This window comes from Triturus cristatus, chromosome 12 (genome assembly GCF_964204655.1).
Source record: "Triturus cristatus chromosome 12, aTriCri1.1, whole genome shotgun sequence".
NCBI classification, from domain to species: domain Eukaryota; kingdom Metazoa; phylum Chordata; class Amphibia; order Caudata; family Salamandridae; genus Triturus; species Triturus cristatus.
This window is the reverse complement of record NC_140595.1, coordinates 195934223-195957969: the sequence shown is the minus strand read 5'-3', so window position 1 is coordinate 195957969 and position 23747 is coordinate 195934223. Positions and strand designations below refer to the sequence as shown.

General features: G+C 44.0%; 1 protein-coding gene across 1 annotated transcript in view; it reads right to left on the bottom strand.

The window, feature by feature from the left end:
• Positions 1-5844: 5844 nt before the first annotated feature.
• HYDIN (HYDIN axonemal central pair apparatus protein) overlaps positions 5845-23747 on the bottom strand; it is a 2467744-nt gene continuing 2449841 nt past the window's right edge. Inside the window, exons 84-86 of the mRNA XM_085640020.1 lie at positions 19576-19806; positions 8431-8655; positions 5845-7554 (exon numbers count right to left, since the gene is read on the bottom strand). Of these exons, the coding sequence (XP_085496146.1) occupies positions 7060-7554; positions 8431-8655; positions 19576-19806 (951 nt within the window). The 3' untranslated portion in view covers positions 5845-7059. The remainder of the gene's footprint in view (positions 7555-8430; positions 8656-19575; positions 19807-23747) is intronic.

Genomic DNA, 23747 nt, shown 5'->3' with positions numbered 1-23747 from the left:
AAGTAACTAAACTGCAAACCTTCAAAAGTCTTACTTACCTTTTATTGTGAGAACCCTGGTGCGGTATCTAGGCATACCACCCTGAGTAGTCGATGTAATCCAAAAGTACTCCAGAAGTAATTACTGTGTAATTTAAACTGTTTTTGAACCCAATACAAACCTGTAATAATTGCAAATTCAACCACAACGGCATGTCCATGTAAAGTATTGCATTTGGAGTATATTTCACTTAACTGTGCCAAGTCCTGTTTGGTTCTAAAATTAAACATATGTATACCTTTTTATACTTACCTAATTGGTCTGGATTCTGTCTCAGAGTGATTGAGTGAATACAACAAATGCTTAACACACCCTCTGGATAAGCCTAACTACTCGCCCACACTACCACAAAGAGAGCTGTTAGTACTTACCTAATTTAGCCTCTGCTATACCTCTGGGGACTCCCTGGACTCTGTGCACACTGTACCTTACTTTGGTATAGTAAATACAGAGCTGGCTTTTACACCATGCTTCAGAAATAGCAAACATAAAAACATACTGCACTATACTTTTATCAGTAGTAGGTCATCAACTGCAATTTTGGTAGCAATCATGGTTTCTAAGGTGCCACTGTTGACTTGTTGTAAGGTGATGCCAAGGGCCTACAAAGTGGTCTTGAAGTCCAATGCTGTTGCTTTTATCCTGTTGCTTTTACAGTAACTTTCAAATATTCATATTTATGACTTTTTATTAAGGAAGGAGGGTTACTCCTACTTAACATTCAATCAGAAACTTCCATATGCGTGCAGCCCAGACATCACTGTCAGTCCCTTCAAAGCATTTGCTGAAAAAGTCATTATATTTCATGAGGTTTGGATTTCTGAAAAGTGGAAAAATAGTATATGCTGACCTAGTAAAGTTCATTGAGTTCTCGTGAACTACAACTTCCCAACTGGGATTTACTTTACTGCTAAATCTGTCATTATTTATCACAGCGATATATACATATGCTTTTCTTGGCCCAAACCACCAATTGCAGCATAAATCTGAGAAGACACCAGTTAGAAACTGGCTTCAATAGATAATTCTATGGCAAAAACATAAAAAAACCTTAACAGATTGTCTTTGCAAGAAATAATTTTTGGTTCAGCGCATGTTTGTTTTTAAGCTATAGGTAGAGAGAGAATAGCAGAGCCTTATGTGGATTCCCATCACAATAGTATGGTTGAAAATCCTAGGTATAATGGCCTCTGGAGGAGTGACGTTCAGTGCACATCTACCTCACTGGCTTGGGTTCAGGACCACATAACGAGGTGGATGCGTTTCTCATCGTGCTTCAGATTTTGCACCACATGAATGCATTTTTACACTTCTGCTATTTAAAATGTACCAGTCATTCCTATTGTGAATGGAAAGTAATTCAGACGTGAATCTATGACTGGTCCAATGATGGAGAAATGTGTCATACACTGTCTAGTCTTAACCTTCACACCAGCTCCTTACAGCTAGGCATTGACTGATTGGCCAACCTCCCTTGGAAAATCAAGGCGGCTTGGTATGCCAGTTTTCTGTCAGAGAACGGGTACCCAGTTGACCAGGCTTGTAGGCAACACTTGAAATCTCCTGTTTGATACGAGTGATCCCAACATTTAGAGGGCTGAGGAAAAAGATTATATTGTAATTCCATTTATATAGCGCTTACTACCGCTGACGAGCCATTGAAGCGCTTTATCGGCGAGTAGCACGCTACTCTGGAGCCCATAAAGGATTAGTGTTGAATTAGTATAGTGAAAAATGAAAGTAATTTGAGTGGTGGATAGGTTAGTCAGGTATTTGGATTCAGAAGGGATAGCAGAAGGATAGAAGAGGGAAAAAAGGTTTGTATTTATATAGTGCTTGTTACCCCTGATGGGGTGTTGAAGCGCTTTTTGGCGAGTAGCACGCTACTCCGGTAACCCATAATGGATTAGTGGTGAATTAGTATAGTGAATATGAAAGTAATTTGAGAATAGATGACAGTTGTGTAAACGAGTATAAAACTTTGAATAAAAATGTGTTCTGGTTATATAATGCGGACAACACCATCAGCTGGGCACAAGACAGCGTCTAGAAGTAAAAACAAGCATTGGCATAGCCAATAGGTTTCGCCTTTGGGACCTTATAAGTATTTAATTATGCAGAACAATATCCTTGGTGCAACATTAACTATTGCATAGCTAAACACTTATAAGGTCCCAAAGGCGAGACCTATTGGCTATGCCAATGCATGTTTGACACTAGGTGTAGGTTGGACAACTAGGTAACTTATTAATCAGTAAATGTAAATTCAACACGTTTTTACTATCATACAGCCTTGAAAAAGTCACCTTAGTGACAAAATTGTCTTTCACCGAAAACTGCTGTACTATTTGGAATTGGAAACACCATCATGAAAGTGTTCAATCCTTGTATTAGGGACGCCCGGGACATACTGTTTGGGGTCAAGGGCAACACGTTTTCATGTGTATTTTGTCCTTGGGACAAGTAGGCCCGACCCCCTACAGCACAAACCCTTTGGCTGCCAGTTTACAGTACCACATTATTGATCAGGGAAGGGCATTGTCTGCAGTTAAGGTAATATGTGTGTCCATGTGTTAATGCTGTTCAAACTTGTATTTATGGTTCATTAATGAAAAGCCTTTATTATTAGGAGGAGCACTAAAAGTAAATGTTGTAAGCTCGGCCTGCACTACTGACAGTGGTTCCAGTATAAATGTGTGCACACATTTTCAAAGTTTAGTCACATGAGGCTCTGTATAATGCACCCAGAATGCTCTCTGATTATATGCAAATATCTGCAGAAGCTTGAAAGCAAGAGTGAGGATTCTTTGCTTTCAAAATAAAAAATGTTCACAAAAAAATGCATGTAAGAAAAATAAAAACATTAATCTAAACTACTGTAAGATTTTAGGTACTGTATCTTTGCAGCATCATTTAGTAACATATTGATGTATGCTAGTATTTCCCAAAAATATTCAGAATGGAAAAATCAGTGTAACCAGTTTAAATACGAATATGGGAAACAAAAATAAACAAGCACTGGCAAAGCTAGTGGGTCTGAAATTGGTGGTCAGCCTTTTGGTTTTGTCAAGGCGTGACTTGTTTAGGCATGGTGTTTGTAAAACTTTATCAGTGTGGGAGTTGCTGGACCCTCACCATTCTAACAAGCATTGGCAAAAGCAAAAACAATATTAATATATATTTTGGTCTCAGCACACATTGCCACAGCGGTTCTGGGCAATGAACAGAACTACTTTGTGTGCCAATATGCTCCTTCAAAAAGAGCAGAATACTGTCACTTACAGGGACGCCAGCGGATAGACAGACAGAGAGAGACATAATTAAAAAAGAAACAAAAGGTCATGATTAACGCCAGGCCTAATTAGACCCAAATATTAAAGAAAGTCTCAAAAGTGCATCCATGGTATATATCCTTGCATTAAGTGCATATGTACAGTTTCCATGAATTCACAAGAATTTACAGAAGTAGGCCAAGAAGTAGTACTCCCAGAAAATATTTTTGAACTGCATTTTAGCAGGAGCAAATATGCAGGTGTAGATTTGCTTATGTGAAAATCCTAATGTTTTCAAGTTCACTTTTCCTCCAACCACTTTTTTCCCAGCCCTGGAAGAAGTTTTAAGCCTGCCACAGTCAGGAGTAAATTTCCAACCGTTCTCAGTATGGGAATAGATTAGAGAAGAGTTTTGAAACCCGGTAAAACATGTAAGTTAGTAGGTTTGGACAAACTCAAAAGGGCATTCTAACCCTGGAACTATTGCTAACCACTTCCTTCAGCCCCAGTATGTAGATTTGCAGAAACGTGGCAACATAAGGGGATTGCAACTATTCAAACACTACTATGGCATAATCAGAGCTCTTATATAATGAGATTGCTGCCATAATTTGTCGCTGCACAAAATAGCACCAAAGGGGCACGTGGATTATGTTACAGGACAAGTGGATTTATGAAGCAACATGCCTCATGAACAAGTAGATATTTTATTAAATTTCACACCCCTGTTGTATAAATAATTTTGCTTTCTTTCTGTAAAAATTGAAATGGAATTTACATGTTTTCAATGAGATTAAACCATTGAACATGAATGATTCTTCTGTATTTGTGCAACCTGTGAAAAAGTAACAAAGTTCTTCTAGCAAAACTTATAAATATATGAGACTAAACAGTGTCAAATGATTGGAGTGCCCGGGAACATTTCCTTAAGTCTATTGTAGCACGAGGCCATGGTTTGTTGCATACTCACACTCCTTACAGTTTATTTTAACTTCCCTAGTGGTACTACTTGCCCACCAAATGTGTTCCTATTATGGAGGTGCGACTTTTTCTTCCATCACTGCCCTCTTTGTTAATTGGAATAAAACATCTCAAAGTGCTAGTGCATGTGGGAAAGAAAAGTCACTGGACACTCCCTGTGCTTTTGTAATATCGGGCCCCGCATTAGGCTTAGACATCATCCTCCCATCTACCTTACGCCTGCTGCCGTCACAGGCAACGACCCCTGCCCCACAACAAACACCAAATGTTCTTTCCGCAAAGGGCGCTGTCCCGGTCAATCTGATTTAGGGCCGGCCCTCAATGGTATGGTATAATAGCAAACTTCCCTAGTAACCTACTGAGTTGCCAGTCGTTCAAGGGGTGTTAGACACCTTTAAAAATAAAAAATAAAAATAAATCCTAATTAGTGTGAAAAGTGGTGTCAGGTATAGAAATAGCGGAAGACGGAGTTGAGTTAATGTGCTACAAGTTTCAAGACGACACTGAAAGCAGCCAGTAAAAGACTAGGAATTAGAGAGGTACGTAATAAAAGAAACGTGGTAGTGTTTTCGGAATTAGCAATAACCTGAATGAAGGTTTGTTGAAAGGGGCGATCCTAGCTTGTTACTAGGAGTTTTGGGTAAATGGGGAGGCCTAGGTGTCAAGGCAGCTGGTAGGGTGTTTCTGAGGGTCGGTAAACTGGGACCGTGTGCTCGCCCAGGAGATTATTCAGATATGTTTTCGGCGCGTCAATGACGCTGGTGGGAGGCGTTACATTTGTTGGCAGGTTAGTGGGTCGTTGGTATGGTGTTTCGCTCAGAAACGTTGTGGTTTTATTTGGCAGTGAGTGCTAAGGTGTGGCAGCTTCGGAGCATAACGTTGCAGAACAGAAGTTGAGGGCGATGCAGGTTTCGGAGTGCCTAAGCTGAGCTGAGAGGACTGCGCAACACTTTTAGCGGATACAATCAGCGGGCCGATAGAAAGGGATTCGAGTTCGCAGCCTCGCAGACGTACTCACCAGCATCTAGAGAGAGGCGGTTTCAGGTCCAAGAGCTAGTGCAGCAGAAGGAATATTTCACAAGCGAACGTGGTGGGATGACGGCGGGGCATCCAGTAACCATGTGTCTCGGTCAGCGGGGGTTTACAGTGGCCTGCTTGAGCGGCCGCAAATGAAAGTGAAAGCGCAAGGATGTCGGGCCGGAAGAGCAGTCTGCTCATTTTCAAGCACTGCACTCGTGCTTGTGGCGCGCCGTTGCTCGCTCTCGCAAGGTGAAATGAGCAGAGCGACGGCTAAAGGCCCTCCTATGCAGCCCATGCGCGCTGCGTAGGCGAGACCTAAAAAATACTTTAAGTTAGTCCTCAACCTTTATCTCACTACTGCAAAAGGGAAAAAGTAACATTTAACACAAAGGAGTCCAGGCATAGCGAAGCCACCCATATCGAATATCCTTCCAATTTCTCTAAGTTCACATCTCTTTAGTCTGGCCTGCCACTAGCATTCATTTTTTTTTAAACAACACACAACACACCTGGGGTGTTTTTACAATGCCTTTATTTTAAAGTGCAGCTTTACACAAAAGAGACTACATAAATAAAAATCTTCTGTACACCAGACTTGTAGAAAATAGTTAGCTATAATACTCTCTTTCCTTGGGGACATTCCTTCCTCTAAGGGGAAAGCTTTGCCGCCATACTAACTCATAACAGGCACTGATGAAAAATAAATTAGAATGAATAATATTTCATGACATATGGGGTAGATAGTAGAAGGGAGGCTGAGAAAACAAATACCAATAAATGAGAAAAGCAGGCGAAATAATGAAGAGAACAGGAAAAGAAAGAGGGGAAAAAGAGGTAGAGAGTGGGTAGAAAAGGAGTCGACAAGGAGAACGGCAGGTAGTGGAAAGCAGAAAGGTTAGGAACCAATTAAAGACAGGGCCAAGCTGGATTAAGGAGTGGATCAGAGCTGACAGAGGCAGAACAAGCAGACTTGAGAGAGGACAGCAGTTAAGAGAGAAACAGCCGAAACGGTGAGAGAGAACATAATGAAGGAAGAGGCTGATGGTGGTAAACAAAGGACAAGAAAAGATGAAAGAGAAAGCAGGCCCGGGCATCCAAGTAAACAGAGAAGAATGGAACTGCTGACGAGAGGATAGGTAAAGACGAAGACCGTAGAACCCAATGCCATGAGTAAAGTGCATCAGTAGAAAAAACTGAAATATGTACCCTGAAAAATCCAGCACCTTTAATAGAGTATGGCTGAGTAATATAACTAAAACAGAAGGAAACAGTATTTTTATTCTTGCCAGGATACAGAGTACTTTCTATTTATAGAAGGATGAAAGGGACAAGCCATTTTACTCATGCCAGAGAAAAAAAGAGAAAGAAAGTAATGGAAATGTCATTCGGCTCTTGATGGAGAAGAAGAGATTCACGGGGAGTTCCCTTTTTGGAATGGAAATGGCTTATGCCCTGGGACAGGAAGTGGGCGCCCAGTGTCCTCTGCAGGCATAGTACAGCACTGTGGTTAGTGGTGCGGAAAGTTATTCTGTGTGCTGTTAACAGGCATATTCGGCATGAGAATGAATAAAATATATGTCATCAATGGATCCTGGTCACTTTACCGTTCATTACAAAAATTATCTGTGTAAGGCACTAAAAGCTGAGGGTCTTTAAAAAGTGTTCTCTTTAGAAAGGGAGGTCTGCTCATATCTTTCGGCTGAGGCACATGTTCTGTCTTTGCAGGGAGGAGAGGCAAGATGCTTCCTCATTTCTCAGGAGTCACACCCTTTAGGTAGACAACCCAGTAGATACCTTGGCAGACACCCGTTGCTCGCGGGCAGGAGATGGTCAGCTTGCCTGTGACAGGGGCTTTGCTGCCACTGGGATTGCCTTCAAAGGACACAGGGATGTAATGCACTTTCTTGGAGCGGATGTTTTCACTGTGCTTCACGCCGAAGGCTGGGTTGTCCACGTGGAAGGAGAAGATGGTGGCTTGCGGGAAAACATTCTTGAATGGGATGGTTGTGGAAGAGGCAGATCCTGCTCGGATTACAATGGGGCCCAAGGGTTTTGGAGCAACGGCAGTGCCGATAAGAGGGATAGTGTACTCTCCTCCGGTGGGGGAGGAGATGGAAAGAACAGCCCGTGATTCGCCCAGTTGAATTGGTTCATAGGTCACCTCCACATTGACCTCTGTGCCTCCCTGGGATCCGGGAGCTGCATTTATTACCTTTTCTACATGGAAGTCACTGTTGTCAGTCTAAAAAGGAAAAGAAACATTTATAAGAACTGAATATAAAGAATCAAACAATATTTTAATTCAAGAAACAAACTGGCATCTCCGATTTTTTAAACCTTGCCACTCCATTTGATGGCTCTCAAAATCACATAACAGTTTGGATCTCCAACTGCTCTGCCATAGTAACTTTATTATGACTTAGCGTATTTCAAGAAGAAAAAACTCAAGCTCAGAGGTTTGGAATATCCCTAAATTCATGCTCCGTAGCCGCCTTTGCTGTTCAAGCCCTGTAAAGTCACTAGGCAGGTTCCACAGTGCTCCACTACTAAGTCTCCAGACGTAAACTCTGCTAATTTCTATTAATCCTGCCATTCAGCTATCCCTCCCACAAAATTCTGTAGAACAAATCCCTCAAACCTGACCTGCTGCACCCCTTGCTATTCAAGTAAAGTGCCAATCCAAATTTATTCCTGACAAATCACTCAAGCCTTGCAGTACCCACTTTCACCCATTAATAGTACCGCCACCACTTACTCTATCAATTCACATTGATCTTGACAACCTGCCGAATCCCATTTATCTATCACGACAGTGACCTCTGATTCAGCAAACGTGATGTGCTTAAGAACAGCCTTTTTATGACCAAAGTACTAAACACCTCAAAGTCTAAGTCTGAAATGGCAAGATAGCTATTGTAGTGATTCCAAATCACATTAACGTGAGAGCCTTTCCTACTCAGTGTTAAATGCAACCCCTTCACTGTTTTCTCTCTCTCAGTCACTCATTCATTTCATATTTGAGCTCTCAGTTAACAGAATGCTCCGACGAATGCAACACTATCTTCTAACCACCTTCACTAATGTTCTTCAAGCCTAAAGGGGAGAAAACCTTCCATACCTTGCAGATGTACTCTACTTTCTGGCGGGTGTAGTTGGTGAACTTGGCCGAGAGGATTTGGTTAGATCCTAGTGGTGTGCGGAAATAAAGTGTCTTCTCAGGCTTGGCAGACATGGCCTTGAGGATCAGTTCATACTGGAAGGTGCCCAGCTCAGCACTTTGTAGAATCAGGCGCCCGGTGATTTCACACGCCTTCAGAGGCTGGAACTCGAACATGAGTGACCCCTGAGAACAGAAAGGAGGTGATGCTTGTTAAGCAGAAGATTGAATGCCCACTGTCCAGAGTAAAAAATAGCTACAACAGAAATTTGAACACCTGATCCAGAATTTTTGTTGCTGGCTATTTCTTGTGATCTAAACTCTCTTCTATTTAAGATGCTACCAACTTCACTAAGAAAAGAAAGTTTAGGAGAAAGATAAGTGGATTATGAAATGATTATTCAAAATGCTTAGAACTCTTTGTCAGCATTTTAAATGACGATTTCTTAAGTGATTTACGATTGGATGGCAGACGGTCTAATGCTTAATGCTCAAAATACATTCTTTCTCTCATTTTCCCTTTCTGTCTGATCTTTTCCTCTGCAGGTGTGGCTTCCTGCCTTGTGTGTGATTATTATTTCTCCAAGGCTTACCTCATATCCAAATTCCTGGAGATTCATATTGGATTTCAGGTTATCCGGGAGCCTACTATATATCATTAAGCAAATGGATGTTGCTTGGATCGATTCCGGCAATGTGGTCTTGGTAAAATTGCAATAACTTGTCGTGATGACCATAAGAGCTGTACTTATTAGTTACCACACTGGTTAGCACGGTGACAACGTTTTCACCATATTAGTCTAGTTTCGAAAAAAATACACTGGCTGCATAGATTAGGACATGTTCAGCTAACGACATTTTTCTTTTGCCAATGGTGCTGTACACAATAATACTTCATCCCATCTCAGAGCTATGACAAAGATCTCTGATAGCAGTTGAGGGCTTTGGGATCTAGTGGACTTTAGGTTGGCTGTTCCCGGTGTTCACAGAGTTAAAATCTCCTGGACTGGAACTCCCACTTGTTTTGAGGACCATCACTGACCTCTTTTTGAAAAAGACTTTTATAAACCTGGCTTTGGTCCTCTGACATTGGATTTAGCTCGGATTAACCACTGACACTGCTGACTGCATGGTTTTATTTTTTTTATTGCAATGCGACGTACTGTATAGCGCCTGTTATACCTTATATTTAGTCATTTGATTTGTAAAGAACTCCTGTGCGTTTGATGGGTTACTTCACAGGACAGAGAAAATGAATCAATTAAAAACAATTTTAAACTCTTCCTCTTGTGATAGATTAAAATAATTATTACTTCTTCTGATGTTATAGTAATGCATGGAGGACAACACATGTATTTTTATTGCCACTACGTAAGCAACAAAGATTAACATTGTTACAATATGACGTCACATTACAAAACTAGGCACAAAAGACTCCAATTAAAAACATATACAGATTAAATGGGTATAACACAAAATAAAAGAAGCATTCTACCACATTTATTCGATGTTTATGACCACATTCTTGCATAGCATGACTGATATCCAGTTTTTATAAGGGATGCACCTCGAAGTGAGGAGGTAATAATGGAGGCATTGTTCCTCTTCAGAAACTGATGAACTCAAGGAAAAATGAGAAAGTGAGTGGGCTTTTAAAACAGGCTCCAGGCTTATACAGAAATCAAGCAAGGTGGGATAAACATCCAGTTCCACATGCCATTCCTTTAAGGACTCAGCACCAACTGCATGCTCAATATCCTCTGAAGGCAGAAGCTAATTATGACATAAAAGCTATTTTAAAGCAGCTATATTATCAAGGCATTATAGTGCCTTGTAGTTCTACAATGAACACCACTCTGCCTTTTCTGTTTAAAAAACCGGACATATCATGTAGGATAGTTTTATGCTTTATAAAGCGTCTCCAAGCGGTCTAACGCGAGCTACTGGTAGCTTGCTGACACTCTGTGATTCGAGGCCCCTGATATCCATTTTAGTGCACTTTAAAGCCCTGCATGTTAAAAGTAAAGGAGGCTTGTCTTATTGTTTTGTTAATTTGAGACCTTTTGTATTAATTGCATGCCCTCACCCAAAGCAGCTGATCACATTATCTGAATTGGACTTAAATCAAGACTTAAATCTGGAGGGGTGGCATGGAGAGGGGCATGTCAGTCCAAAAGGCTCTGCACAAGCAATATTAGATTGCCCATCAGCATCTGTAGCACTAGTAGCGGCCAGCATGGATGGGGGGTGAGGGTAAGCGGATATTAAAAAAAAGAAAAAAACGTACCTTACCCCGTGTCTCTCCATCCTCTCTCCTCACGTCGTGAATGGAACAGGAAGCAGCCAGGCTCCCCTGACCAATCACAACACTGCAATGTGAATGGTCTGAGTGCCATGGTTCGACACTCAGCCAGGGACTGGGGGCCTGGGCATGTTCTCCATACAGGCTGTAATGTAGCCTGCATGGAGAAAATGCGAAGTGCGCATGACTGCTGGGCCGGCCAAACAGTCACTGCACACTTAGGAGGGTGCTACCACTCCTCCCCTGCCCTACTCTGTGAGCAGAGCAGGACTGCCCTGTCACGTGATGTGATGCAAAGCTGCCGCAGCAGGACCAAATGTAATTTTATTTTGCCTTTCTTCAACTGCTTCAAAGCAGTGGGGCGACGCTCCTCTGTCTTAGCAGAGGAGCCGCCACTTCGTAGCACTTCATTCTCGCTTGGCCTGAGCGGCAGCCTGTACCCAGGCGTCATATTATAAGGCCAGGAGCTCTGGTTGGTTTTTTTGTCACTGAATACCACAACGCAGGCATAAGGTTCCTGGCTCCAGGTTGTGGCCAACTTGCGAGAGGTACTTGATTAAAAAAATAAATCCCTGTGAAAAGCTGTGTATTGGTGAAATGGAATTTTTTTAAATGTGAGAGGTACTTCATTTATATAAGAAAAAGATCCCTGTGAATCTCTGCTTTCATTTAATCATTAAATAATGTTTAATTTAAAGCAGGCCCTTGTGTAAAGAAGTGTACGTGAAAACCGAATTTGAGGGATACTGTGTGGTACTGTTTCAAATGCACGTCTTCATCTTTCATTGGACTGCACCCCTCCAAGCGCACTGTTAAGTGCACAAAATTCACACCAGGTTTAAAATGCTTCTGATGTGAATAACGTTGTGTGATGTATAGTGTCCCTGGTTTATAGGTTGGTAGGATGCCTCATTTGCCTGAAGTCCCGCTCCCAGATCTACAGGAGGACAAGGTTGAATTCAACCAGGTCAATAACGTGTTCAGCCCTGTAACCAAAACACCTGTCATTCAAGCTACTGGAGACCATCTGTTTGTTGAGTCGACCAAGTGAATAGCCATGCAGGTATACACTTCATTACACGTATTCCGCAAGCTTTTTACCCTGGCAGTCACTACGTTTGCAGAAGGTGTGTCATTAAGGATCTTGTCTCTGTTTTAGAATGCAGTTCATTTGATGGGTTTTGGAGAAGCACTTAGTGGCATGTTTGGATGTGAAAATCCTGCAAGGCATAATCTCTGCGAGAGCGGGGAGTTTAAGGTGGCTCTGGATGGCAGGCTATATGACGCTTGTCAGTCAGGGGGCACCATCAGCTACCTCAGAGGGCCAGGGAGATAAAGTAGTATAGCCCTGCCTTGAGGGTGCTGTTTCAAACAGCTGCGAACCCCTCCTCCCGGACCTGTTGTGGCCCCGTCCCCGAATAGCGATGCACATTATACCACAGTGCCAGATTGTGTTGTGCTTTACGCCACAGAATTGTGACACTTTAAAAAAGCAGCCCACTGGCCCAGTGCACCTTGTATCGTAGAGTTGCTACTTCTCCACAGCCCACGTTGCTGGGCGTGGTGTGGAGGTCTCTGGGAACGGTGGACAAGTTGCTTGGTTTTAAGTAGCCCACCATGATTTTCACTGATCCGAATTAGTTCTCACTACAGAAAAGGTTGGCGACCCCTGTCCACCTAGAATGTGTATTGTGAAAGCCTGTATATCACTGGCCTTTCTTGCAGATGTTAATGCTCGCAGAAGAGGTCTCTAAGACCCGAGTGCTATATAACTTTAAACACACACACGTGCGCTCATAAAACAGGATAAATAATTAACCTAGTGAGAAAAAATGTATAACAACCCTGGACATCTCCAATGTTTTATCCGCTTAAATATAACACCAGTATTCAACCACTTTCTTCTTCAAATAGGGTTGAATATTTTTAAATTGCAAACTAAGATTGCTTATGATCTACAAAAATAGCGCGGGCTTGTTTGCAGTAAAATAATAAGGATCTCATAGAGTGCTCTCAAGGTGCTATATTATATTATATTCTTATAATTGAAAGAAGGAACGCGTTACTTACCTGTAACTGCGGTTATCTAGTATTGGTATCTTTCATAGATTCACATGCCTGAATCATTCCCCGTCGTCGGGATGGGAGTCCCCGGTAAATAAACAAAGCAATGTCTCAGTAGACATATAGAGTAAGAGGCCCAAAAGGCCTTATCTTAGTAACATATCCACGTCCTTATGTAAAAAGGACCAAAGCTTGGCGAGTAGCCAATCAGCTAGCACCACCCTCTAGAACCTTCCTGGAAGGAGCTCTAGTCCCTCAGATTTTCGTAAGCACAGTGCTAAGAAGTTGTATCAATGAGAGATCCAAGAGAGCCCTTCCAGGGGAGGTGGGTGGGTTGCATGTGAATCTATGAAAGATACCAATACTGGATAACCGCAGTTACAGGTAAGTAGCGCGTTCCTTATCCAGTATTAGGGTATCTTTCATAGATTCACATGCCTGAATCAGAATAGTAAGCAATAGAAATCACATTTCGCAAGGTACAGCATATAAACATTCACAGCTAACAACATATCCATATGTGAAAAAATAGAAAGTACCAAAAAGCAATGATATAGCAGAGGCATAAATCACAGTAGAGAAATGTGCGTAAAAAGGAAAGGATCGTGCGATGGAAGAAAGGGCTCACCTCTAATGAAATAGATGACGGAGTACCGCTTGACCCACTGCAGCATCCTTCATGAGTTCCGTATCCAGGCAGTAATGCTTGGTGAATGTATGTGGCGTCTTCCATGTGGCCGCTCTACAAATGTCCGCAATGGGCACTCCTGCAAACAGTGCCATGGAAGTAGACATTGCCCTCGTGGAATGGGCACGAACTGTTGAGAATAGTGGACGCCCTGCTTCCTGGTGACAGAAGGTAATGGCTGAAGAGATCCAGCGAGAGATACTTTGTTTGGTTAGTGGTAGCCCTTTTCTAGGCCTACTGTACGCTACGAAGAGTTGGTTAGATTTACGAAATGATTTTATTCTGTCAATGTAAAACTTTAGGCAGCGCTTAAGGTCCAAGGAATGCAGGGTTTTCTCTGCCGCTGTCTGTGGATTTGAAAAGAATGAACGTAGCACGATAGGTTTGTTAAGATGGAACTGTGAGGGAACTTTAGGGATAAACTTCGGATTTGTTCGAAGAATGACCCTATCCTGTTTGAATTGAAGGAAAGGGTCTAGGATTGAGAAAGCCTGGAGTTCCCCCACTCGCCTTGCCGAGGTAAGGGCCAGAAGGAGCGCAGTCTTCCAGGAGAGATACTTAAGATCTGCTCTGTGTATTGGCTCAAACGGGTGTTTCATGAGTTGAGCCAGAACCGTGTTGAGATGCCAAGCCGGAGGTACAGGTTTTACTGGAGGGAATGTTCTAAACAGTCCTTTAAGGAATTGCTTAATAAGCCTATGAGACCACAGAGATGGACCTGTAGAGGATCTCCTGAAGCGCGAAATTGCTGCCAGGTGAACTTTAATGGAGGCATGAGCTAGACCAGATTTTGCCAGGTGTAGAAGGTACGGCAATACTTGTGTGGAAGAGAGAGGGTGTATTTTGTTTGATTTGCACCAGATACAAAACCTCTTCCATTTTAATGAATACGTTCTGTTGGTACTATCTGCTCGGGCCCAAGCTAGAACTTGTCTACAAACAGGAGGAATGTCTAAATCCTGAAACTCTCTGAACTCAGGTGCCAAGCTGATAATCTGAGAGATGCCGGATCCGGATGCTGGACTTGTTGGTTGTTGAGCGTTAAAAGAGATGGAAACGGTTTCAACCTGATCGGCGGTTCCAGGGAGAGAAGGTGAAACTCTGTAAACCAATGTTTGCGCGGCCAAGCTGGAGCTATCAAGATGAGTGTGCAGGGCTCCGCTTTCAACTTCCGGAGAACCCTGGGAATCAGGGGAATTGGCGGAAAGGCGTACGCAAAGACGTTGCACCATGCGATCGAAAATGCATTCCCAAGAGACCCTTGCTGGGTATGCCAGCTTGCAAAGTGTTGGCATTTGGCGTTCTGCTGGGTAGCGGAGAGGTCCAGAAGAGGGGTGCCCCATCGAGCAAATATGCTGTTGAGGACCGGCTGATCCAACTCCCACTCGTGGCATTCCGCCTGTCTTCTGCTCAGAGAATCCGCCAACACGTTGTGGGCGCCTGGAACATACTCTGCTCGGAGAGAGATGACATTTTTTGCGACTCGTGAGAGAGTGTCAGAGAACGAGTCCCACCCTGTTTGTTCAAATAGTGCATTGTCGTGGTATTGTCGGTACGGACAAGCACTAGGTAGTTTTTCATTCGTGGAAGGAAAGCCACCAGAGCGAGATACACTGCGCGCAGCTCCAGAAGATTTATGTGAAGTGCATTCTCGGAAGGGGACCACTTTCCGCTTATATGCAGTTCTTGAAGGAAAGCTCCCCAGCCCTCTAAGGACGTGTCCGTGGTGATGATATGTGGAGCAGCAGGAAGCAAGAAAGGCAGGCAGTGAGAAAGGTTCTGGGGGCAAGTCCACCACCGTAGAGCCTTTTTGATTGCAGGGGTCACCTGGATGACGTCGTCGAAGGACCCCGTACACTGGACCCATTGATCCGACAGCGCTTCTTGAAGAGGCCGCATGCGAAGGCGACAGTGCGGAACTAACAGGATGCAAGAAGACATCATCCCGAGTAGGGACTTGAAGAGACGCACTGACAGCGTCTTCTTGGACCTTATACGGAGCGCCAATGAATGAAGTTTGTCTCTGCGTTCCTGTGATGGAAACGCCTTCCTCTGTATGGTGTCTAGGGTAGCACCCAGAAACGTTATGCGCTGGGAAGGCTGAAGGATGGACTTGTCCCGATTGAGAGTCAGCCCCAGACAATTGAAAAGCCTCAGACAGGCGCTGGAAGACCTGGAGGCGCCTCCTAGAGAGGGTGATTTGACGAGCCAGTCGTCCACATATGGGAAGACTTGATGGTGATGTTGTCGTAGGTACGCAGCCACTGGAGCTAGACATTTGGTAAAAATGCGTGGCGCCGATTTGAGTCCAAACGGCAGAACCCGAAACTGGTAATGCCTGCCCGCCACCATGAATCTCAGATATTTCTTGTGGTTGCGGTGTATTGGAATATGAAAATAGGCATCTTGCAGGTCTAAAGACACCATGTAAACGTCCGCATTGAGAAATTGTAACACTTCCTGAATGGTGACCATACGAAACAACTGTTTTTTCAAAAACTTGTTTAGATTCCTCAAGTCCAATATCGGTCTCCATTTCTTCTCCTTTTTTCGAATGAGGAAAAAACTGGAGTAAAACCACTTTCCCCTTTGACCTGGGGGAACCCTCTCGATAGCTCCCTTCTGGAGCATGAGTGCCACCTCCAGGAGTAAAGCACGCACATTTTTGTGAAGCATAGGACGGGGAGGGGTTTGGGGAGGAATCTGGATGAACTCTAGAGAATGTCCGAATTGAACTAATTGTAGAACTCAATGGTCCGTAGTTACTTTTTGCCAATTTGTGAGAAAATGGGAAATTCTTCCTCCAACTTTGGAGGGCAGAGAGGAGTTGGAGACCGGCGGTAGTTGAAAGTCATTGCCGCCGAGCGGCGTCCTTTTGTCTCCCTCCCTTGCCACGAAAGGAAGATTTAGTGTAGGAGGAGGGTTGTTGACGCTGCTGATATTGCGAACGGTATTGCTGAGAGGAAGGGAAGGAAGATCGGTGTTGGAAATCTCCTCGAGTCGATGTTTGACCTCTCCCTCTTGAGCCTCGAAAAGAAGGGTTCCGGAATTGTAGGGTACCCAACGCCCTAGCGGTGTTGGTATCCTTCTTAATACCTTGTAATGCGTCATCAATATGTGTGCCAAAAAAAAGTTGGCCATCATATGGCATGTCTAGTACCTTGGTTTGTACTTCCGGTCTGAAGGAAGTTGCCTTCAACCAACCCTGGCGCCGTAACACAGCTGCGCCCGCTAGTTGGCGAAATCCGGTTGAAGCAATATCCATTGCGCAATCTATAATTTCAGAGGCAGATCTCTCCCCCTCCAGTAAGATCTTCTTTGCCTCCTCTTTTGACTCTTCAGGTAAGTTCGCTAGGTATGGCGCAATATCTGCCCACATCTGTCGATTGTAACGTTCCAACAGTGCTAAGGAGTTGGAAGCACGCACTGTCAAAGCAGACATGGACGAAAAGCACTTACCAATGTTATCCAGTCGCCTACCCTCTTTATCCGGTGGAGCAGTCAACAAAGCAGATGGATTTTTTTACTTTCTCTGAGCGGCTTAGGTAATGACGGAGTCCGGTTTCGGATGGCCTGTGAGGCAAGCTGGAGCGGTATCTGGCGCTTTATATTTCTTTTACAGCCGAGGCAAAACTGGAGGGACAGAGGAAGGGTTCTGCATAATCTTTATGCCTTGTTCCCAAATGTAGTCTATAATAGGGATCGAGCGAACCGATTTTTTTGAAAGGCTCTTGAAAATCGTAGAGGAAACAATCCTGTTTTGCGAGGGCATAGGTATTTGAAAGCGCTGGGCCGCTCTCTCTACGATATTATGAAAGCCTCCAATGTCCTCTGGAGGCGAGTCGGCTGTGGTTGGAACGGGAGAAGTTGGACAGGGAAGAATGTAGTCATCCCATTCATCCTGATGAGATTGGGCATCCTGAAGCTCTCCTTCTTCACGCTCCTCATCATCTTCGTCATCTGTAGTGAGACGAGGCGGTGATGTGATAGGCTCAGACTGTAGAACCAATGGAGGAGGTCGTGGCCTTGGTGTTGGAGGCACAACCTGTACTGGAGAAGGAGCCTGCGTTGGAAACCGCTGCTTGTAGTCGGATATAAGGAATTGGAGATCAGAGACAAGGGACGCAGGCAGACAAACCATGGAAGGTGGAGGTTGCATATATTCCTCAGGTGCAACATCCTGATATTCCTGTCCGTTATCCTCATAGTCGGAGCTATCGTGATATTTCACATGGAGCTGCGACGGACTTGTCGCTGTACGGAACATACTTCCGTCGCCAGAGTCTTCCTCCTCCAAAAGTTGAGCCGGAGGCAAGAGTTGGACCCTACTAGGTGAAGTCAGGGCCGGTGTCAGTGCACGTTTCGTAATCTTAGGGTGCACAGAGTCCCTAGCTGCCGACGGGCCCGTTGACGGTAGAGTCGTCGACGATGTAGTGTGGACCGGCATCATTGAATGTTGTGACGCCGTCGTCGAGGCCATCGTCGACGATGAATGCTTCGTCGACGGAGCTGTCGTCGACGGTGTCCTCGTCGACGATAATGTCGACATCGACGATGTAGCTTTAGTCGATGGTGTCGTCGTCGATGCTGTCGTCGGCGATCGCAGTGTCGACGGCAGCTTGGCTGACGACGATGTCTTTTTAATTTTCAGCGTCGACGAGACAGATTCACCGGCCATCGACGATGGAGTTGTCGTCGTTGATGTAGTCAAGGAATGTGACGCGACAGAAGTAGACACTCTCGTCGTCGACGAGGTAACATGGACTGCCGTCGATGGAGATCTCCTCGTCGATGAAGCCACCGTCGACGAGGTCGTCATCGTCTATGGGGTGGAAGTAGGCTTCTTAAAGGCATGTGGAACTTCCTGAGGAGAAACTGTCCCTGGCAGAGTCTTAGCAGGGACCTCTGAAGACTTTTTATGCGCCTTCTTTTGAGGTGGCTGCGACGAAGGGCCCGGAGATGCCACCCTTGGTCTCTTCTGAGAGGACTGAGAGGAGATGGAAGAGCCCTCACTTTCCTCAGAGGACAATACAGTATCCTTGTCCTTAAGCCTCTGCAGCCACATTAAGAGGCGCCCTTCACGGTCTTTAAGGGTCTTGGAGGAGAAGGTACGACATACCTTACAATCCTTTGAAGAGTGGCTAGGATAAAGACAGTAGAGTCAGTCCTTATGTTGGTCGTCCACATGAAGCCTCTTTTTCCCACAGGAAGCACAAGACCTGAAAAGTCCCTTCTTCGGTGTGTCAGTCATGAAGAACTAAGAAAACCTCACAGGAAATACAAATGTGAAGCAAGAAACACTGGAAATCCAGTAGTAATGAGCAGAGCTCAGTGGAGACTCCCTCAGCACGACGTGCGGTAGAAAATCTGAGGGACTAGAGCTCCTTCTAGGAAGGTTCTAGAGGGTGCTAGCTGATTGGCTACTCGCCAAGATTTGGTCCTTTTTACATAAGGACGTGGATATGTTACTAAGATAAGGCCGTTTGGGCCTCTTACTCTATATGTCTACTGAGACATTGCTTTGTTTATTTACCGGGGACTCCCATCCCGACGACGGGGAATGATTCAGGCATGTGAATCTATGAAAGATACCCTAATACTGGATAATTATATAATTTATGTATTCATAGGTACCACAGCTGTTCTACTTTGTATGTTTTAAATAAACAACAGTAAACATTTAAACTAAAACTAAGCTTGGAAATCCAAGATAATGTTCCTGGGAGCTTCAGAACAGGTGCAAAATCAGTCCTTCCACAGTATGGGATGGGAGCTCTTTGACACCCATATATCAGGAGCTCATTTTAAAGGGAAAACTCGTACATTTAAAACAATACCAGTTTTTGAGGAAACATGTTGAGAACTCATTGGGACTTACAAATGCCACCGTTAAAAAGCAAACAAACTGGATGGTGTTATCACAGGCCACAGTGGGTTGCTAAAATTGCCCATTTTTTGTAATGGGGGTATGGATTCTCTTTCTTGGTTGGAGGAAACAACTGAAGTGAGTTCGAGCCTAAATATTTTGGAGTGTGTTTTTCCCCATCCCTACCTCAGACTGGGCTGGAACTGTAAAATGTGGTGGTAAGTTGATTTCGGGTACTTTGCATTCCGTCGTAAATGTCACTGGTACAGCCAACGGGTTCTCCACCTTCACCGTTGCCGACGTGCTTTGCCGGGCTGAGGTTCTCATTTCAATGCTACTAATTATGCCCGGAGGTGTAGCCTTGAATGTGATGAGGTAGAAGACATATTCCTGAGTTGACTCATTACGGAAGGTTATCTGGAATGAAAGTTAACAATATCAGTCAAGATAAGCAGATCAATGGCGTGTGGGACATATCTCTCTCTAAACTTGGATTTAGGTCTAGGTTTGAGCAGTTTCAATGTATGGAATGGAAGACTTTCGTCATTTAAGTGCAATCTCAGTATTATGTACATGGAAATCACCAAGTTACATATCTTGGCATTAAAACAAAATAAATAGAGGAAGAAATACTTATTCTGAGGAGTGATGGGCACAGCTGGGTGGTCCTCTAAAGGTTGGCTTGGCATCGATAGATGAAGAGTCCCTTACCAAAGCTAAATGATAAGTGGGCTTAGAAAAGGAAATCCCTCCAGACAACAAGACAGCCAGACAAGAACATCAACACTGCTAAATTTCTGGAGTCACTCACTGGGACTATGTTAGTCTGATTTTTTAAAGAACAAGGCATACTTAATCCGAAAAAGGCAAGCTGAAAACAAGGTTCCAAAACCTTCCTCAAAGGCAGTGAGATTTTTCACATGATCAAGTGCAGATTTTTGATGTTCCAAAGAAAGGAAAGAGCTACTTACCTGTAAGGACAGCTTTGGAATCTTTCACATATTCACAGACTTCAATCATCCCTGTAGCTGAGCTGGCAGTCCTGTAGTAACCTTAAAATAGCAGTCTAATTTTAAACATAGCTTAACAGACTTATCACTTCAGTACAATGCTCACCTCGCCAACCAATGAGGTGAGAGTATAGTGATGGCCACAGCCTCAGAGGCCACCGTCCCTCAGAATTTATATCACTAGCATATAGGGCTGGAAATGGTAGATTAACTTTTGCTGGTAGGGTGCATGTTAATATACAAAAAATAGCAAAGATGGACAATTGCTAATAGTAAAGTAACTATCTTCTTCTCCAGCACTGGTTCTTCCATAGATTCTCATGCTTAAATGAGAAGAGGCAAACATCGATCATAGGGCCACATACAAGTAGAACAGTGGATGGTGGGTAAAGAAGACTGGGTTCACCTTACTGAAATAGATGTCAAATGACTGCATGTGCCACTGCTGAGTTTCTTTCTACTATTGCTTCCAAGCAGTAATGCTGTGTAAAGGTGTATCGATTCCTCCAGCTGTCTAACTGACATATGTCCGCCCATGAACCTCTGGTGAAGAAAGCTGTTGATTGAAATGGAGATAATCGTTGCAGAGTGTGCCGTGACAGGGTCTTGGAGTGGCCTGCCTGCTTTGGAGTGGTTTGCCTGCTATTGCTGTTGCACCTCAGTGGACCATGCCTTACTTTGAGATGACTTATAAATGTAGATGCTTTCAAAGTTTGGAATGAACGGGATGTGAAAGTAAAAGTCCTGCAGGTCCAGGGCTGTCACAAATTACCCTTCTAATAGGATTTTGAAGAATGTCATGCAGTAACAACATACAAAATATCTGTGTTTCTGAGGTATTTGTGTAACTGTTGCAGAAATTCTCCTAGTGATTTCAGTATCCAATAAGGCATATTAACTGATGAACATTGATCACTTGCATAGTATCTCATTAAACCGTCAGTATTGACAGAAATATGCATTTAGATGATGGATGGCAAACTAATGTTTTGAAACTTGCACACCAAAGACCAGATGTACTAAGCATTTTAACGGCTGCAACCACTTTGATTCGCTATCTGCAAAGGTTAAAATGGGTTTTTGCTCAGCGCGCCACTATTTTGCTATCAACGCCCCTCCTCTGGTATCATACATGACTTAAGGTCTCCAAGACCTCGCTGTTGACCACTGGTTCCCTCTTCTTCCCCCTTAACCGCTCCTTCTCCATTTCACTTCTCCCAGGTTTATGCCCCCCTCCTCTCACAGACGCCCCCGGTTTGGTGTCCACAGCCCTTGAAAGACCCCTAATCCCTGATATAGCCCATTAGCGAGCCGGACCTTGTCTCTTCTAGGTTTCTCCTATGCACCCCTGCTTTTCAAATAGATATGTCAATCTTGCATGCACGCGAAGTTGCGGCAATGTTTCTGCTTATCAAACGATTTTTCTCTATGTAACAACACCTTCATTGTTCTGCTGTTTTCCTCCTTTTTGATGTAAAACTCAATAAAAAGAATTTGAGCAACAAAAATGGGTTTTTGAATGTAATAAATACATTTTAGGAGTCTGTAAACTTCTTCCGACCCCTAAAATGACTTTGCAAATGGATACTGATCCGTAATTTGGAAGGTGCTAGTTGTAGCCCTCCCTTCCAAATTATGAATAAGTATATGATGTATCAATGTTTTGCAACCATAGTCAGGTCTCAAAACATTGAAAAATTACTGACTTCCAAGCTGGGGTGATAATGCATTTGCTGAACGGCCCTTCTTAAATCTTCATAAAAAAGTTCGTTTGGGAGTATTAAGAAGCAATGATAAAGGGGTATTTATAGTAAAGTCAACATTTAAAAAGAAAAACGCCAGGTCCACTTAGAACCGAAAACCTCACATGCCTAGCAATGAGTGGCAGGACTTCCTCTTGGGTCTGCTGATTATGTGCTAATAGCATTCTGAGTATTTCACTGGTTGAAAGTTCAGGTAAACTTCTACCACATCAAAACTTCTTTTTTGATGGCAACAGGAGACACATCTACAATTTTGTGAGGAGCAGGTGGCCTTAGCAGTTGGGATTTGGTGTGACTACTTTTTTTCCAGCTTCAAGCCATGGTGACTGAAGCAAGGCAAGAAATTCCTGAAAAATGGTCTGCATTTGCTGAGGAAGAGATTATCTGCACTGGAGAACGTGAGAAGAATACCAAGGTTTTAACTATTTGGAAGTTCTTTACCCATCCTCCAGATGAGAAGAAGCTGAATGGCAGGAGGATCGGCTGCAAGATCAGTGACCAGAAGATGAGCAGGTGAAGGGAGTGCTCTACTTCTTCAGCACTTCAACTACAAGACACCACTTCAAGCTGAAGCATAAGAAGTATCTAAAGTGCTATCGATCTGGCTCTATATCGGAGTCTGGAATGATTATGGGATCAGCTCTACTGGGAACGGCACCAGGGGACTGAACACCAGCGAAGGGATGGATTCAGGGGGCACAACTGGCACCAGGAGTGAACCCAGCAGCCGAAACCCAATCGGGCCCACCTAGACCCGTGGGCCCAGAAGGTGCTCAAGAGGGGCCCAGCCACCAAAATATGAGGTACATGGCCTCATAACACTCTGAGTAGGGCAAGCGGTACGCCGGCTCTATGAAATTCAAGGAGATGGGGAGCAGGTCCAAACCCAGGCTCCGCGGGTGGAGTGCAGGAGCGGGATCAAGACTTGCGACATTGTTCCCACACCTCGTCCTTTGACTGGAAGTAGAGTAGTGAAGTCAAAAAGCACTTCAACTCTTTGACTTGCTTGTACTTGTGGAACTTACCCGACGACGGCTGATGGGAACAATGCAGAGAGCAGGCCCACGGACTTCCACATGACCAGAACCTGGAGCGGTGAGGAGTCGCCTGATGCTGAGCCACCAGGAACTTTATTGCCTGCTCCTGATTCGTTTTAGGGTCCTGGTGTGGCAGTCGGAACAGTCTCTGGAGTCATGGTCCTGCTTCAGGCAATAAAAGCAAACCTTGTGGGGGTCCATCACAGACATTTGTCTGTGGCAGACTCCAAAGGGTTTAAAACCAACAGGTTTTTAGGGAACACCCCTAACCACACTGGAAGCAGAAATGCTAGAAACAACTTAACAAAATGTTGTAAAAGTGATAAAAAAAGGAACGGATAGTGTGCTGGGGTGGCGCCTATAAAGGCACCACACACGTTACATTCGGTGTAGAAGACTCCTACAATGCTGACCGATTTGATGCCATACCAGCGCGCAGGGGTACTGCTCAAGAGTTTTCGTATCCAGCCTAAAGTCTGGGGAATATTCTAAGGTAAGGAATCAACAGCTAGAAGTCTCTATCAGATCTCACCATTCACCGGTGCTGG